The sequence below is a fragment of the Filobasidium floriforme genome, assembly GCF_021052385.1.
Source record: "Filobasidium floriforme strain CBS 6241 chromosome Unknown HD553scaffold_7, whole genome shotgun sequence".
Lineage (NCBI taxonomy): Eukaryota > Fungi > Basidiomycota > Tremellomycetes > Filobasidiales > Filobasidiaceae > Filobasidium > Filobasidium floriforme.
This window is the reverse complement of record NW_025763628.1, coordinates 19,343-35,602: the sequence shown is the minus strand read 5'-3', so window position 1 is coordinate 35,602 and position 16,260 is coordinate 19,343. Positions and strand designations below refer to the sequence as shown.

Below are 16,260 nucleotides of genomic sequence, written 5' to 3'. Positions count from 1 at the left end.
CCATCATCATCAACATCGATCACCGTTGAATCGTCGACATCAACATCTTGGTCATCGCATCGCCCATTGACCTCTTTGCATATTCAGCCAGGAAGCACTTTATATGGTAGCAGAGACACCAATCAGCAACGCGGACGGCATACGACGCTGGGCTAGGTCGGTCGCCGCATTGGGACGGGGCGGCAAGTCTACCAATATCACAGAGAATCAAGACACCGGATCTAGTTCAGACGAAAGTAACATCAAACGTCCCGAGGACCTTCGACGACGCCCGATCCCGCCTCTTTCTGATATCAGTAGTCAGAGTCTTACCAGCCCGGACCCTGTGAGTTTGCAGCCAGTCACGTTGTGACTCGCCTCCTTTCGCTGATCGAATACGGTGTCTCCCCTGCTCGTATCAAAGTCGGACTCGATCGTCCAAGACAAGAACGCTGTAAGTAACTACAATCCGAAACGAGAATCATATCTCGCCTCGCCCGCTATCGCTGATACGTTGGCGCTCCTTCTCTCAAGCTAAACTCGGATTTCGACGACAGCGACCTCGATCCGAGCGACTCGATGTCTCAACTCGGCGAATTCAACAAAGAGCTGGTGCCGTCGGCCATCGAACCTCCCGCCAACAGATCCGATATCACTGCAGGTGATGGTACGCCCGGTTATTATCAGTTCCGGCTTCAGGCCGCGGAAGTGGTCCCCTTTCAAAAATGTATGCACGAGCACTTTTACCTGTACGACATCTTCGGAAATGTGGTAAGCAGCCGATTATCCTTGCACGACGAGCGGTATGAATCTGATCAGCTAGTCGGTGGTGTCTTAGGCTACACTGCGTGACATCGCCGAGAAGCGAGACGGTTGGGCCGAGGCGGTGACAAGCTTGAAAACCCTGGCGACGCAACGCATAACTCTCGTCTGGCCGGAACAGAAATTAGATGGAAAGATGCAAGTGGTCTTGGAAGTAAGTTGCGGAGTCCGTCGCATGTGTCCAGCTTTAGATAGTGGCTAACGCCGTCTGGGGTTTCGCATTCATCGTTGCCACAGAACTGGCTCAATCCGAAACCTAATGACCTTCCGGTAGCATACGTGGTCACTAAGCCTGGAATCTGGAATCGTATCCCTGCGAATATCACCCACTGCCAAGATCTCTCACAACCCGACTCCGATATGACTATCAACATCGACCCAAAACATCCAAACCTGCACGAGCTCATGAGAAAATTCGATTACTACGACTTCGAGTGGGACCCCTCGTCCGGAGACCATCCGCTATCGGCTAGAGCCATGCTTCGCATCGTCCTGGATAAGTTGACGAAAGAGAAGGCGCCGCTCAAGAGCACTAAGAACTACCCCGGTTTTCCGCTTCTGTGGGAGCTGTTGCTCGCGGAGTTCAAGGTCACGGGTTCGCTTGCTCACAAGGATAGATCCCCCGAAATGAAAGTAGCTCGCAACCAGGTATGCGCGTGGCCCGCTTTTGATGAGACGGAGTTCATACTGATCATAACCCCGGATTCCAAACAGACGGAAAATGCGATGTTTGTCCAATTAGCGACCTTCGCTCAGCTGTACATGGACGTGCCTCTGGAGGGCGACAAAGATTTCGAACGTTTCGTGTTGTCGATGACGATCTGTGGCGAGTTTTGGACTGTTGAATATGCCTTCAGGATGTCAGCGAGAGCGACCCGTCACGAGGTGAGTCTCATGACTCGAGCGTACGGGTGGATGCGATCACTGATCTCCGTCATGATCAGACTCGTTGCAGTACGATCGCGAAGGGGAATTGGGCCGAAGACCCGAAGGCCTTTCTCGGTGCGATCCAGCAAGTCATGGAGGAGAACATGCGAAACGTGGCCGATGCGGCGCGACGGATGGAGGTGCTGATGAATACAGCCAAAAAGCTGCCTACCAAGATCCCCAAGTTCGAAATACCCGCTCGCGGCTACACGAAAACCCCGAAGCCAGCGGAGGGGCAGGAGGTCAAGAAGCCGGAGCAAGCGGAAGAGCGGGGGGGAAAGATGGGGGAGCAGGCCGCTACTGGCATCGCGATAAAGCAGCCGCAAGATGCCAAGGCTGAGTCGGTAGACGAAGCGGAGCAGAGCGGGAAAGAGAAGAACAAGACGAAACAGGCGATGCAACAAACGGGAAAGACGGCACAGATGGATACGACGGAAAAGACAATAGCCGAGGAGATGCTTTCGCAGAGTGAAGGGGCGGTGATCAGTGTGAGTAATGTGCAAGGGGAGTTCAAACCGAGAGGCCATGGCTCATGTGGAACACCATAGGAGCGTGCGACGACTCCTCCGGCTATCTACGTCGGAGACGAACCGCTCCAAGCACCGGGGACAAGCCCCGAGGTGAGTCTGCTCATGATGCGCCGAAAAGTCTTGGCCGCTCACTACGCAAATTCCAGGAATCGAGTCTGACCAGATCGATGGTGAACCTCCAACTAGGTCGTTCCCGTCCCTAAAGGCCCCGCTTGGCTACTAAACGCTACGGCCACTCGTCCCAAGAGGACACGACCCGTCGTTAAATGCTACGGACAAATCTTTACGGAAACGATCGATTTCTCAACGACGACAGACCTTACGATTACGCTTTTGAAACACTTTACGAATACAATCACATCGGAGCCCGGCTGTCTGAAACACACGTACACATATATAGCTATGTACGTATATATCGCCGTGTACTTATTGGTTACCATCGAACCACTTTCCAATTGTGTGTTTATGTATAGACCGTAGCCTGGCTGTAGCCCGGGCACACAACTCTATTCCTGTCTACCAGTACTCGGGAGCCGGTCTATATGTGTCACATATCTATGTCAAGAACGATGTAGCGATGAACTTATGAATGTCTGGGACAAGGGAAACGCATGATTGAAAGCGCATTGACTATCACTTCATCATTGTTACCGAGACCTCCGCTACCTAGTCCCGCATTGACAGCACATCGAGCTATATGCTTGGCATGTACATGGTGACAGCCTGAGAGCTGAGGTCACAAGATTGAGCTGACCTGGACGCAATCGTCCGTACCCTTACCATGCCTCGTATGTTCTGGCAACTGCCACTTTACCAGGAGACGCAGTGCCACTTGAAGTGGTATATTCAGTAAGGCCTTGGTTCGTCCCGAGTGAATATCTGCTTGACCGAAAGACCTACCTGACCCGCTGATACCATCTGCATCTACTGAGAGACTGTCGCTAAGCTCTCGACGAACAGCACGTGATTGCTCGATGGCGAACACGGTGACGTCTCGATGGGACGGACCAAGAAGAGGTTGCGATGACAAACGCGACGATCGTGTAGGCGATCAAGTACGGACGACGACGATGATCTTGACATTTGTGAATTATCGCGCTATCGCATAGCTCTGGATCAATTGATCAAGCAACAGGTCGCAGATATAGTGAGATCGACAAGATTACAAAGAACCTCATAGTTTGGACCCGGTGTGGTGTTTGAGCGTTCGTTACTCGGAACGCCGCCGAGGTTGAGAAGGGGGAAAGATGCAAAAAGGATGGTCAGATCGATCGGATCACTACTTCTCTAGCTCTAGCTCATGAAAGACGTTGGGGTACTACTATTTGGTCATCAAATTCGACTCTACTAGGGGTTAGTCTCAAGTCGCAAGTCGCGGTTCCCTAGGGTCGCCCCCGGGGTGATTGGCACTAGGGAAAGGTGACCTCCTCGTAGAGAGATGGATGAACACATATACACATGGCATCGACTGGTGATTGATAAACCATCATGTACCCTGCTTCATCCTGAGAGCTAGTTAGTATCACCAATGCCAGTTACACAGCAACTACCATCTCGGTCGGTATCCAGAGATCTTGGAGATCATGGTCCTTTAACGAACGACCATGGATATCGGCACCACTACTACTGTAACGCCCATGAACGACCCTCTTCCACCCCCGCCCCCGCCCCCGCAATTACAGGACGAACTCGTTCAATGGGAACGTTTCCTTCGATCCTACTCTCAAGGCGGGTTCATGGCCGACCAAGCTCCCTGCTCTCCGCCTCTCCCTCTTTCGAAACAGACACCCTCCGGCCAGACCGACAATGTTAACGCTTCCAATCCTGAAGAAGCATACGCGTTCAACGTCAAAGAATTCCAAACGGCCCCGGTTTATGATCGGGTAGAGATCGACTTGAACACAGCGAAGAGGGTCAGGACTTTTATGCTAGGTACGGGTTCTTGCCTCCTCCGAGAGGGTCGAGGGAGCCGGAGAGGGAACGGTGTGTCGAGGAGTATGATCTGTACTCGGCGGATCAGGTTCGTCGTCTGGGTATCTCGATATGGAGTCTCGTTCCGGCTAGTGATTCGTTGTTAGCTGATCGTAACGTGCTATGTTCACCAAATATAACTCTCGACAGGTCGAAAACTTCCAATCAACCGTCGACCTAGTCCACGCCTTCTACGGCGGTAAATCCATCGTGACATTCACCCTCTTCCGCGGATCTAGCCAGGAATTCATGGCCGTCCAAGGCGACCCCTCCACCTTAAAAGCAGCGGGGTTGAAGAACGGCATGAAGGTCTTACCAGAGTCGAGCATGTGTGGACATTCGGTACTGTGGACGGACCAGGATTTGGTGGTCAAGGATTTGAAGGAGGATTGGAGGTACCGGTACGTCGCCTAATTCTTTCTCTTTCTTTTGGGTAGACGTTTGCGTTGTCCCGTCTCGACCAGATGAGAACCGAGCTGACCTTGCCAAATCAACCTTGTCGATCATGGTGGTCTGGCGATATGACGTCCACAGTGGGAACCCATACGTCGCCCCGGACGGTGGATTACGGTCTTATCGAGCCTCGGTGGTCACCCTCCAGATCGACCCGACGAGGAGGGACTAGGATGAGAGGGTCGCTCTCGGGGTCATCAACGTCATGTCCACCAAGCCGATGTCATCGTCCACGAACAGCAGCATCAACAATAACAATGTCAACAACAACAAAGGTACAAATGACATCAAGATGGGAGCCGACGACAAGGTCTTGAAACAGCTCACGAGGATACTGGAGAGACAGCTCAGGAGCACGTGGGATGGCGTAGGAAGGCTCAGAGCGGCCAAGGCCAGAGCGGTGGTGTCCGAGTTGACAAAGAGGGTCTTGGTGAACAATCACGGATCGAGGACAGATTCCGGAAAAGACTTGTCCGAACGCCATGCCGGGCTCGCGGTGGATAGCATCCGGCAGGTATTGAGCCGTGCGAGTGCGGTGGGAGTAGTTGATATGCGAGGGATCGTCGCGAGGGTGAGTTTTGAGTGCCGTAGAATAACTTCTGGAGGGGTCGATGATTCGGTCCAGGTGCTGAAAAAATGGCGAATCGATCCGGATCAGGAACTGCGAGGTCGGACGGTGTACGCCTTGGATCCGGATGCCATCTCCACCCATAAGTCTGTCATGGCTCAGAACGGACCGGTCGGGCTCGCTCTCGATGCCCATTTGCTGGCCGACTACCTTGAGAGGCGAGGTGCCGGGCCACAACATTACGACTCGGGCAGCACGTCCGGATTGGAAAGATGGCTGCCCAGCTCGACGCAGGGTCATATCGTGGTCCCATTCATGACCGAAGCACAGCCTCTTTCCTGCATCGTGGTGACGACCGATTCGCCTCACCTGAAGTTCACGCGGGAAGATGAGAGCTTCATCAACACCATTGGCGTGATCCTCGGAGCGTACATTTTGCAACGACGGGTCGTAGCTGCGGACGCGTCCAAGACGACCTTCTTGTCATCCATCAGCCACGAATTGCGGTGAGCCGAACCAGGCGGTAGATGCGAATGTGACGACGGAGCTGACCTCGTTTCTGGCCCGACAGAACGCCTTTGCACGGGATCTTGTCGGGGCTCGAACTGGTCCGCCCACATGTCCAGAGCGAGGCGAGGGAAGCGATGGAGATGGTCGAATCCAGCGCGAGCACGTTGGATCACATCCTGAATGATGTGCTCGACTTCGCACGCAGATCTCGTGGCGAACCGAAAGCCAAGCAAGAGGTGGATCTCGAAGCGCTCACGAGGCAGACCATGACGATCGGTCGGGCGGAAGGCAAGGGGCGATGTCGAGTTGGTGTTCGAATCGACCCCGATGGACTGGTCGGTCAGGGTCGACCGGGCGAGGTATCAACGGTGGGTCGGCAAACATCTTTTGCTCAATATGGTGTGTGGCTGACATGATGATAACGTCGTCAGTATCCTACTCAACGCGATTACCAATGCCATCAAGCATACGGTGAACGGATCGATCGTCGTCCGCCTCGAGCGTTCCCGGGAGCTGGATGGGTTCGTACTCGTGGTACAGGACACTGGGTGTGGCATCCCGGAAACCTTCCTCAAGGACGTCTTTCGGCCGTTCACCAAGGCCAACCCGTTTGCGATCGGTACCGGGCTGGGTCTGTATATCGTCCGCGGGATGGTGCAAGAGATGGGCGGAACGGCAAATCTGCAGTCTCAGGTCGGATTTGGGACCCGGTTGACCGTCGCCTGTCCGGTGACTTTCCTGCGTGACGGACGGGCCAATGCGACTTTCTCGCCTGCTCAGAGGGAAATAATTGGACAGGTCAAGAATGGCGTACTAGTACCGACGCCTCGGAATAGCGACGTTGTGGTCACTCGAGACAAGCAGGCTGTTCCTATCATACTCAACAAGGCTGCCAACGGACTGGCTGACGGTGGACATGCTCGACCTCAAGCTGAAAAGACTAGCGACGACACGGAACCGACCCGCATCCTTGTGGTCGAAGACAACGACATTAGCCGCAAGATTTTAGTCAGGCTGATTCAAAAGCAAATGAAGGCTAATCGTGTCGCGATCGAAACCGCGGTGGACGGCATCGACGCGCTGGAGAAATTCGAAACATTTGCACCTCGAATAGTCTTGACGGACGTTTCAATGCCTCGGATGAACGGCGTGACCGCAGCGAGAGAGATGCGTCGGATAGAAGATGAACATGGATGGACAAAGACCCGCATTTATGCCATCACCGGATTGGGCTCGTCCGACGTCCGACTTAAACAAGAGGCCATGATGGGAGACGCCTCGCTGGACGGGTGGTACATCAAGGGTCACGACAACATGTCCCAGATGGTCCAAAAAATCGCAACGGATGCATAGTGCCATCATATTGCCGTACAGTATGGTACGCTCAAATCTCGATACAGTGCCAGAACTAGAAACGCAAACGAAACACCCAAATTGAACCTGCTACCAATCAAACTCTTCCGTATGGAGTTCCACATCCCGAACGTCGTGACCGAGAGCCATGCTCTTTTGTTTGGAAGCGACCGCCCGCCTCACATCGTCAGTGAACGACGTCGGCCCACACGAAGCGATCCCGACGCATCCCGGGAGCTCGAATGCGGACTCGAGGAGCGAGGGCAAATATGGGCGTTGATTGGAGATGGTCCAAGCGGGGTGAGGGCGGCTACGAGCAGAATGTCGATCAGTCTCGAGATGACAACAGGCAGACTCGTCGGAGCTGGGGACTCACCTCGGCTTTGCTCGGCATCGTTTCTCGGCTTCTCCAGCGTCGCTACCATCGGTCTTGGATTCGACTTGCAGGCCGTATTGAGCGTCGACTCCGGTCACGTGCAAGTGCACCTGGACCATCCCCTTGGGCGCCATGGCGATGGCGGCGTTGATCTGGTCCTCGAACCATGCTCGACAGGCTGCAAGTGGATCGCCCCCGCCGTCAGCTGGGTCATCGGGAAAGATCAAAGTCCAGCGTCCGACCCACCTTCATTCCTGACCACCCAGTGCAAGATGATGTGCTTGGTCTGCAACTCGCCCCAGACGCTACGCCGACAGAGGTCGTTGAGGATCGAGACGACAAAGCTGGCTCCGCTTCCCCCGGCGACGAGGACGGCGACGTGATGACGGGAGAGATCTGCACCGGATCCGTATGGCCCATCGAGCAGGACGGGGGTGGTAGCGGGTTCGAGCGAGGCGAGACGGGCACCGATCCCGCCCTTGACGTCTGTCTTGAGGACGATGACCATCTCGCGTTTGTGCGACTGCGATGGTGATAGACGAAGAGTGACGAATCGTCAGTTGTAATCCCCGGGCGTTAACACATATAGAATAGACGAGACGATACCCACGTAGATATTAGCGTCGTTCGAGATGGTATACGGATGACTCTCCAACAACCTCGTCTTGCAAAAGTTGACAAAGACGTGTTGACCGGCCTTCCACTGATGTTTCGGCGTGGGGATGGTCAACCTGACAGCATCCCCTGGCAAGACCTCGATCTGGGCTTGCGGGACCCCACGGCCGTTCCTGAAGAGCATGAGGCCGAAACGCATGACCACGGAGATACCGTAGAGACCGGCTGTGGCGTAGAGGTAGTCCCATGAGGTGAGGAGGGCGTTGCAGTGGAGGTAGAAAAAGGCGCTGAAGAGGATGGCGGAGATGATGTGGAGAAGCTGTTAAATTGAATCGATGATCGTGGTCGATATGTATATGGTTTGATTAGCTTCGTCTTCTCATGATGGCGTGATCGATCGGAAGAGGCCGGAGACTCACCTTGAACATCTCGTACCACCGTTGTCGAAGCGGGGTCAACGAAGCGTAGCAGAGCCAGGTCAGGGTGATGAGCATGGCCACTCCCGTCCAGTAGTACTGTCAGCATATCAAAGAAAGCAAAAGCGGGGTGTATTCAGCACCTCCCAAGCATCCTTCGAGTGGGCTATCGGAGTGACGGGAGCAAGAGAGACTCCTACTCACCACCTTGCCGATATGCCAACTATACCCAATCTGCGTCAACCCCATCGGGTTCAACCCATCCTTATTCGGCCTGACTTCTCTTCCTGCCATGACGAACGGAAAAGTATGCAAAAGACTCAAAACAAAGAACAACTGGCTGAACCATTGATGGAACACTTGAAGTTTCTCGTGAGAATACCCGGTAACGAAGGTGACCAGGTTCCATTTGGCTCCGAAAGCGAGGATGAAGGGAAAGACGCCTAGGGCCATCATACCCGTCCGGATAGCTAAGGGTGGGGAGCCTACGTTCCATCGAGAGCGGTAGTAAGGGGTTACGGCGAAGCTCCAGACTAGGGACACGTGGGAAGGTTTAGGTCAGTACGGGTTCTATCAAGACGATGTATGAAGGGAAGCGGAGGCTCACCCAGCACAAACGTCCAGAATACGGCGAGGAGGAAGACGACTCCTCGAGTAGGAAAGTGTAGGTATCGACTGAACGTCGGCGTCGGGGCGGTCGCTAGGTATCGGACGGCCGCGGTCAGGCGGAGGATGGGTCGTTTGGAAGCGACTTTGGCACCGGTCCTACCCGCGATGGCAAGATTGGATATGAATGAGCACGAGGTGACGTATAACCTGGGTTGCCTTGTTTTGTCAACTCACTCGGTGAGCTTGTAACGTGACCACTGGTTCACCAAGGCGGCTAGGAGGATGACCCCACAGACGGCCCCGATGATGCCCTTCGTATCTGGCAAATCGACGAGTACGCGGGATGTTCGATTTCAAAAAATGGCCTAATATGCATGTACTTGGAAGCTTACATTTAGGAGAATCGTCGTAAGGATCGACGAGCATCTCGGCGAGTTCGCTCGGCGTGTAATCGCTAGCATGGCCATGTCGAGGTCGGAGCTGCATCTTTTCCTGTTGCGTGTTAGGTGAGGCGATGACGTGTCGATATCGACGTCGAGGTGCGAGATGGTGATCGGCCGGATTCAGATAACATTTGACGATTCCCACCTCCTCCCTTCCCAGCTGAGTCTTATATATACATCCCCCCCCCCCCCTCTCTCCCTGCTGCGCTTCGCTTGGCGTTTGATCGTGCGTGGTTGTGTCAAGTTTAACCGAGTTTGAACGCCAACGTCGATGAAACTGAAATCTGGTTGGACGGCGAAAACGGAGCGAAAAGGCGATACGGATGCAATTCGGGCCGTTCGGAGGTAAATTGAGGTGTTTCGGAAGTATAGTGAGCGGTTTCGGAAGTATATCTGCTTAGAGGCGCGCGCCATATTCGCCAGGCGATGAGCGGGTTTCGCAATGATCTCGTCTCGGATCGCTTCTCGACGTGCGCGATACACAACAAGCCGAATACGAATACGATGATCGACGATCGCGATGTACACTTATGAGCCGGAAAGAATTTACAGTCATACCCTAGCATCAATTCGAATCACTCGGCGACGATCAAGCCCATCGTCATCAAAGAAGACCATGTGGCCACCCACAGAGAGACTCTTCTGGTCTCCTCAACAGGTTGCAAAAAGAACGCCTCGCCGTCTTAATATGCCAATACTTCCGTCGAAAAGCGCTACAACGCTGATCACCTCTTTCCCACGTACATTCGATGTCCAGGGGTCAACCGCTCTTCAAGATAAAGCCCGGCTCGATCGTTCGAGTCCTGCGATTAAAACATGGTTCCGATACCAAATGCAGTATTTCGATCGTCAGGCGATATTGAATCCAACCCATCCAGACGGACTCACGTAGCCGGTATAATCCGATCCCAATTCCTCCAAGTACTTCTCATACTGTATACCATCCAAAAAAGAAACGTGTATCAAAATTTCGATCAGTCGACGGTACTTGTATAATATATACGCTTGCCTTTCTTCTCTTTCTCTTTCTTCTCGGTCGGACAATGATGTTAATGGGGAAACGACCTCACCTCTCGGGCTTCTTCCCGGGACATCACGCTCGGAAGTGCATGTTTATCGAATTTTCCATTAGCAGCTTCCTTCTCCCTCTCCCATCGCGCACGTCTAGCCACCCTGTCCTCCCTCTTCGCCCGTCTCTCAGCTCCCAGCTTGTAAGCATACCCTCGGATCCAGATGAAAGGACGGTACCGATAATCATGATCGTGGACATCGATCTTAGTGTTCCGAGGGAGAGGTTTGGCTTGATCGAGGAGGACTTGGATCCGTGCTGCCTTCTCCGGAAAGGTGTTCATCATGTTGATGTGTATGACTCGTTTTATCGCGGAGAGGAAGAGTTTGGGGGAGGTAGCGTAGTTGCCGGAGGTAATCGTGCAATAAGTTGTCTGTGAAGATGGTTATAGAGAAGCGATGTCGTTAGAACTCGTCATCCTGACCATTCATCCGATTTCGAATCATAGAGGAGTTGAAAGACGAAGGGCAAAGACTCACGGTAGGATCCTCAACCCTCGCTCGATAGGCGTATTCGACAGTCCAAATGTCCCCGCAGACCGTCATGGCCAAGATGAACCGGTCTAACCTCCCTTCTTTGTCTTTATCCGCCGGCAGTGGAACGTCCATCCGAAGCTGAGCGATGGCCCCAAGTTGAAAGTACATGGCGTTACACGCTCGGGCACGGGCGTCTTGCATCTGCACCTCCGGCGATCTGTCCTCGTCGACGGCGGGCCACGGGGTACTCCCGATCTCTACCTCCAAGACCATCAAATCATGGGCCATGAAAAAGTTGGGATGGACGCTCGTGCTCTTGACGGGCGCTCTCTCTTTGGTAGCAGGGTCCGCGAGGATACGGTACATCGCCACGTTCGATAACGGGTGACAGGGTTCTTCGACGTCTTCCACTGCGCTTCCGGCTTTCCCATCCGTGGGAGGCTTTTGGGTTTCGTGCAGACGCAGAGCTTTAGGGTTGCAAGGGTAGATACTGATGACCGTGTCGGGGTGAGGACGGGAGAGGTCGACCATCCCCCTGAGGTGCTTGGGGACGCGATCCCACACGTCTTCTTGAACCACGTAATGCCTGTCTTTAGGATAATCGGGGTTCAGAAAGTCCTGATGGTCAGAGAGGCGTCTTATTTTCATCAGCAATCAAGATGACGCTAGGCTCTATCCGGATGTGACAGACACGATCACACAGTTCGATACTAACTCGTATGATGATGTACAAACCGGCCCATAGACTCCGTTTCACCCAACTCTCGTCGATGCGGACTATGACCAGCGTTCTTAGTTCTATCAGAGCTTTTTCCAGGGCTTCATCTTCTGGCAATGCATCTAACAACACCTATAGAAATAGACCAGTTGTCGAGGTCAGGAAGATCTTTGCCGGGACCACACGACAAGGTCTACGCCGAAAGCGAAAAAGACCTTGTTCTCACCTCGCGCTTGAACGACTCGTACAAGAAACTATGTTCAGGGGCGGGTCCATCGTGGCTTTCGAACATCTTTGCGTTCTCTAACAGTCTAAAGTATTCTGCGTTGACGGGCAGGTCTTTCGGGCGGACTTCGTCGTCATCGTCTTCCGAGAGATCTGGGCTGGGGATCCTTTCGACCGGCTCGTCTTCTCCTGGCCCGCTTCCCGCCGCCGATCTGGTCGATTCGACCCAACGGTTTACAGAGTCGTGAGGGGCCATGTCGTTCGTCCGAGTGATACAGGTCGTGAAGATGTCTAGGATCAGACTACGAGTACGATGATGTTGGCGAGACGACGACGACGACGAGTAGAACGAGATTCGAACGCGGAAAAAGGATGATTAGGATTTCAGTACACCCTGATGCGATGCTCAATCACCGAGGCCGGTGCGCTAGCGGACATCTCGACGGGATTTGCCACGAGTGGCAGCGAGAGATGGGCAACGGAGCGATGTAGACTATACCATAGGCTGCACTTGGGGATTGCGAGGTAGTGTACGATGTAGAAGGGCAGAGGACCATACGATGTCCGGGCGGGAAGGGGAAGAGAAGAGCATGAACACCACGCTCGCGCTCGACTCGGTTTCAGCAGCGGATATCCGCGTCCGCCACCATCCACCTGACTTGATAACAAGATTCTCCGCGTCGTGGGGGCTTGGTGGCCTTGACGCTGCTTGGCTGCCTACACATTAGGTTCTGCTGGAGATTGGCGAAACGGACTTTAGCGAGAATCTTGTCATACGCTGTGCCAAACGCCCGTAAATCAGACCCTGTTCTTCTTATCCCACTGTTCATATCCCACTCTTCTTTTCATCATTCGGTCTCACATCCGTCCGCTCTGCTCTGCACCCAACGTTGATTGATACCATTCAGTCGTCCTCCTCGACATTGGCCAGAATACGCACATTCCTGCCTGGGCGCAGATCATTTCCGGACGAGGATCTGGATGAGGATGTGAATTGAGGATGTCGAGATGTGGGACATGGATTGATACAGATGTGAAGGTATGGTAGACGACACGGACCGAAATTATGATGACGAAAAACGACGAGCACGACAATTCAGAATCATAGAATGCACTTGGGCTCTCATCAAACAGCTTGTTGAGAGTAGACATCAGCTTGTCCGCCGCTTTCCTCTTTGCTTTCAAGAACCTTTATTCAAGTACGAGGAGCAGCAGAAGCAACACAGGGACAACCACAGCAAGATCATGGCTTGTCTCAACCGACTGGCAGGCCAAGACTCCATCGACAAGGTCCAGATCGCCGTTGACGATAACAAGGCCACCCTCAAGAAGGCCCTCAACGACGTTAGGATCATGATGTACAATTGATGTGTCGACTTGCTCAACAGAAAACGAGCACAGCAGTGGATTCCTCTGCGTGACATCGACAACAAAGACGTCGAGATCACATGCACGAGGCTGAAGTACATCAAGAGTCAGTCTAGTTTCAGGAAGGTCTTTCAAGTGCCAGCGATCAAGCGGGCGCATGATTGCGCTTTAGCTAGCGGTAATGGGAAAACTGAACCTCAACGCTTTGGCCAAAAGTACACCCTGGCCAGAATACTTTCTCTCGGATATTCCTACACTATCAACCCTGCGTGGATGTCAAACGCATCCGTCTTCTCTTCAAACGTCCCTCGAGGAATCCCCATCTAACCCGTCTCCGAATCACCGTCATCATCACCATCATCATTATCATCATGATCACCGGTCGACCATACACTATCTCTTCTTGCTAGCGATCCTAGACCTCTTCTCGCCCTTCGAATCCCTCGACGTGACGCCACCGTCCATGCCAATAGCGCACGCCAGCGAGACCACTCTTTGCCGGGATCGGGACGTACTTACGCCGAGTTGGTCCCATTCAAACAGCTTGCTCTGTAGGCTCGACCGGCCTGGATCTGGAATCCGATGGTCCCGAAGCCCAAAACCCGCCCTTCTGGACGCCCAAGCGTGAAGAGATATACTGTAGGAATTTGACCCTCGAGCTCGCTGCCGGGCGTCGACCTTTAACTCGTGTCAACCGGACGACCAAGATCGAGCCTCCAACCGGATTGTCGATTCCACCTGCCCGGGGCACCTTTCCCGCTCACGATGGACGCTGAACCATGACTAGAGTATGATCGAGACGCCAACCCTCTGCTCCTACACTCGCGCTGACATCTATCTCTCTTGTCGAACTAGTCACGGAAACGCCCTCAAAGCTCTCTCTTCTCTCTGGAATGGATCAAGGACGATCAATGATCATTGCATTGCATTATAGGTTTCGATACTCATTCCGGCTATCATCGTATTTACGTATTACATCCGAAAAACAATTGACAAGTTCCATTCTCACTCTGCTAGACAAAATAAAATGCACACCAGAACATTCGGAAATAACGTTCCAAAGACCCGTCCAGTGTTGGGGTGTCTCTCCGACGTTCGGCCCCTCATCCCGAGTTACACTCGGGCGGCGGCGGATCGCCAAGAGGCCCGGGATCGAGGCGATGACTGACCCCTCCATCCCGAACTCCCAGCGATCTCCCCGTATCGTCTCTACACTTTTACTGACTGCTCTTCGGCGTACTAGCCCTACTCAAATCCCCAATAGGCAGCGTAAAGTGGCTCGTATCCTTCGTCAACATGCCCGCCAACGCAATGTAGTACGCGATGAAAGCCGTGATGATCCCAAACGCCCCTCCTGCCGTGTGAACGGACCCAGAGCCTGTGAACTCGGCGACGAAGAGGAGGAGGAAGGTAATGTCCAGGAAGAAGAAGAGGGAGGAGAGGGCGATTGAGGATCGGAGGGAGGCTACGAAGAAGATCTGCGCGAGGCGAGCGTGGAGCGAAGCGAGCGCGAGGATGTCGAGCGCAGGATAGAGCGAGGATGTCGAGCGCAGGATAGAGCGAGGATGTCGAGCGCAGGATAGAGCGAGGCAAGAAAATATAGGTGAATCGTCAGTCACCGTATTCTTCCGGAATCACGACCACTCCATCGCGTAGCGGAAATCCCACTACGGAACCGCTTTCCCCCCCACCTCCCCCCCCCCTAACCCCTAAGACACCGGGCGGGACTCACAAAAGTGACGATGAACCAAGCTGCCAAGTAGATCCCCACGGCGTCCGCGAAATTGCCGGTGCCCTCGTAAGCTTCTACGATTTGGAATTGGGGGACTACGAGGTATTATATCACACGGTATACGGTACGGTATGAAAGGACATGTCAATGTTAGCTAAACGTATGGGTGAAGAAGAAGCCTAACCCCTAACCCCTAACCCCTAAGGCGAAGCAGAAGCAGAAGAAGAAGGAAGGTAGGAGAAAAATAGAGAGGAAGAGGAGAGCAAGGGTAGGAGAAGAAGAAGAAGAAAGAAAGAAAGAAAGAAAGAACACGCACTGTAAAGGAACCCAAACGAGATCCAAAAGCCTCCATAACTACTAAACGCCGTCGCCCCAAACGTATTCCCCACCGCAAACTCCCACATCCCGGCTAGTAGCTGTACCAACCCCCCGTACCCTATCGCTAGTCCAAGGACTACGTTCGGGGTAGAGACTCCTCGGGCTGAGACGTTGTACATGGATAGGACGAAGGTGGTTGTTGCGAAGCCCATTAGGCCTAGGGGGGAGGGGTTTGCGAAGCGGCGGTGGTAGACTGCGACGGAAGGACGTCATGTGAGGTTAGCAACCCCTACCGATAGAACGCAATATCAGGATCAAAGAAAGCAGAGTCGACGCACCTGGGAAAGCCGGCTGGGTGTTATCGATCGGGTTCCCCCCAGGGGTGATGAACCTAGCCACGCTCCCTCCATGTCCGCTGTTGTAGTCGTGGTGTCCGTTGGGCGAGTGAGAGCCGTTGACGACGGTCGAGGTCTCGGCGTCGGCGTGAGATCGCATGGGTTTGACTTCGTGGGACATCGTTTGCTTGGGGTATATTCGATGTGTTGTGTTGCGAGATGAAGGTGGAGAGGGTTGTTCGGAAAAAGTCGAGATGCAGATGAAGTGGTCGAAGAGAGTCGTTGGGGTTTGTGTTTGTATCGCAAGGCGTGTGATTGGATGAGCTCTCTCTGTTGCGTGTGTGTGTGTGGGGGAAAGAAGAGGAAATTGGGGCAACACGGTTTTCCGTGGAGACCCCTCTGTCTATATATATATTCTCTTCTTCGGCATCGCCAACCAGGCCAACC

General features: G+C 53.5%; 6 protein-coding genes across 6 annotated transcripts; 3 read left to right on the top strand and 3 right to left on the bottom strand.

Moving 5' to 3' along the window:
- On the top strand, window positions 1-2,629 carry HD553DRAFT_201928 (uncharacterized protein). The gene is made up of 8 exons (XM_046177104.1): window positions 1-325; window positions 404-433; window positions 514-750; window positions 818-955; window positions 1,039-1,449; window positions 1,516-1,686; window positions 1,746-2,216; window positions 2,277-2,629. The coding sequence occupies exons 1-8, from the start codon at window positions 104-106 to the stop codon at window positions 2,415-2,417; spliced, it is 1,821 nt and encodes a 606-aa protein (XP_046037622.1). The 5' UTR covers window positions 1-103; the 3' UTR covers window positions 2,418-2,629.
- Window positions 2,630-3,862: 1,233 nt separating this feature from the next.
- On the top strand, window positions 3,863-4,854 carry HD553DRAFT_340745 (uncharacterized protein; the record flags this gene model as incomplete). Its single annotated transcript, XM_046182579.1, has 3 exons — window positions 3,863-4,291; window positions 4,380-4,630; window positions 4,764-4,854. 3 exons carry the CDS (start codon window positions 3,863-3,865, stop codon window positions 4,852-4,854), a joined length of 771 nt encoding a protein of 256 aa, XP_046037621.1.
- A 33-nt stretch (window positions 4,855-4,887) lies between these two features.
- On the top strand, window positions 4,888-7,113 carry HD553DRAFT_340744 (uncharacterized protein; the record flags this gene model as incomplete). Its single annotated transcript, XM_046182578.1, has 4 exons — window positions 4,888-5,253; window positions 5,341-5,756; window positions 5,822-6,128; window positions 6,226-7,113. 4 exons carry the CDS (start codon window positions 4,888-4,890, stop codon window positions 7,111-7,113), a joined length of 1,977 nt encoding a protein of 658 aa, XP_046037620.1.
- A 45-nt stretch (window positions 7,114-7,158) lies between these two features.
- HD553DRAFT_202024 (ferric reductase NAD binding domain-containing protein) lies at window positions 7,159-9,737 on the bottom strand. The gene is made up of 9 exons (XM_046177105.1): window positions 9,522-9,737; window positions 9,364-9,448; window positions 9,128-9,285; window positions 8,725-9,053; window positions 8,524-8,619; window positions 8,100-8,423; window positions 7,736-8,012; window positions 7,490-7,667; window positions 7,159-7,423 (listed from the first exon to the last, which is right to left on the bottom strand). The coding sequence occupies exons 1-9, from the start codon at window positions 9,613-9,615 to the stop codon at window positions 7,204-7,206; spliced, it is 1,761 nt and encodes a 586-aa protein (XP_046037619.1). The 5' UTR covers window positions 9,616-9,737; the 3' UTR covers window positions 7,159-7,203.
- Window positions 9,738-10,297: 560 nt separating this feature from the next.
- Window positions 10,298-12,316, bottom strand: HD553DRAFT_340742 (uncharacterized protein; the record flags this gene model as incomplete). Its single annotated transcript, XM_046182577.1, has 6 exons — window positions 10,298-10,375; window positions 10,461-10,505; window positions 10,643-11,014; window positions 11,121-11,735; window positions 11,833-11,967; window positions 12,062-12,316. 6 exons carry the CDS (start codon window positions 12,314-12,316, stop codon window positions 10,298-10,300), a joined length of 1,500 nt encoding a protein of 499 aa, XP_046037618.1.
- A 2,033-nt stretch (window positions 12,317-14,349) lies between these two features.
- On the bottom strand, window positions 14,350-16,151 carry HD553DRAFT_331098 (GPR1/FUN34/yaaH family-domain-containing protein). The gene is made up of 4 exons (XM_046182003.1): window positions 15,817-16,151; window positions 15,477-15,731; window positions 15,161-15,255; window positions 14,350-14,906 (listed from the first exon to the last, which is right to left on the bottom strand). The coding sequence occupies exons 1-4, from the start codon at window positions 15,992-15,994 to the stop codon at window positions 14,646-14,648; spliced, it is 789 nt and encodes a 262-aa protein (XP_046037617.1). The 5' UTR covers window positions 15,995-16,151; the 3' UTR covers window positions 14,350-14,645.
- Window positions 16,152-16,260: the final 109 nt, after the last annotated feature.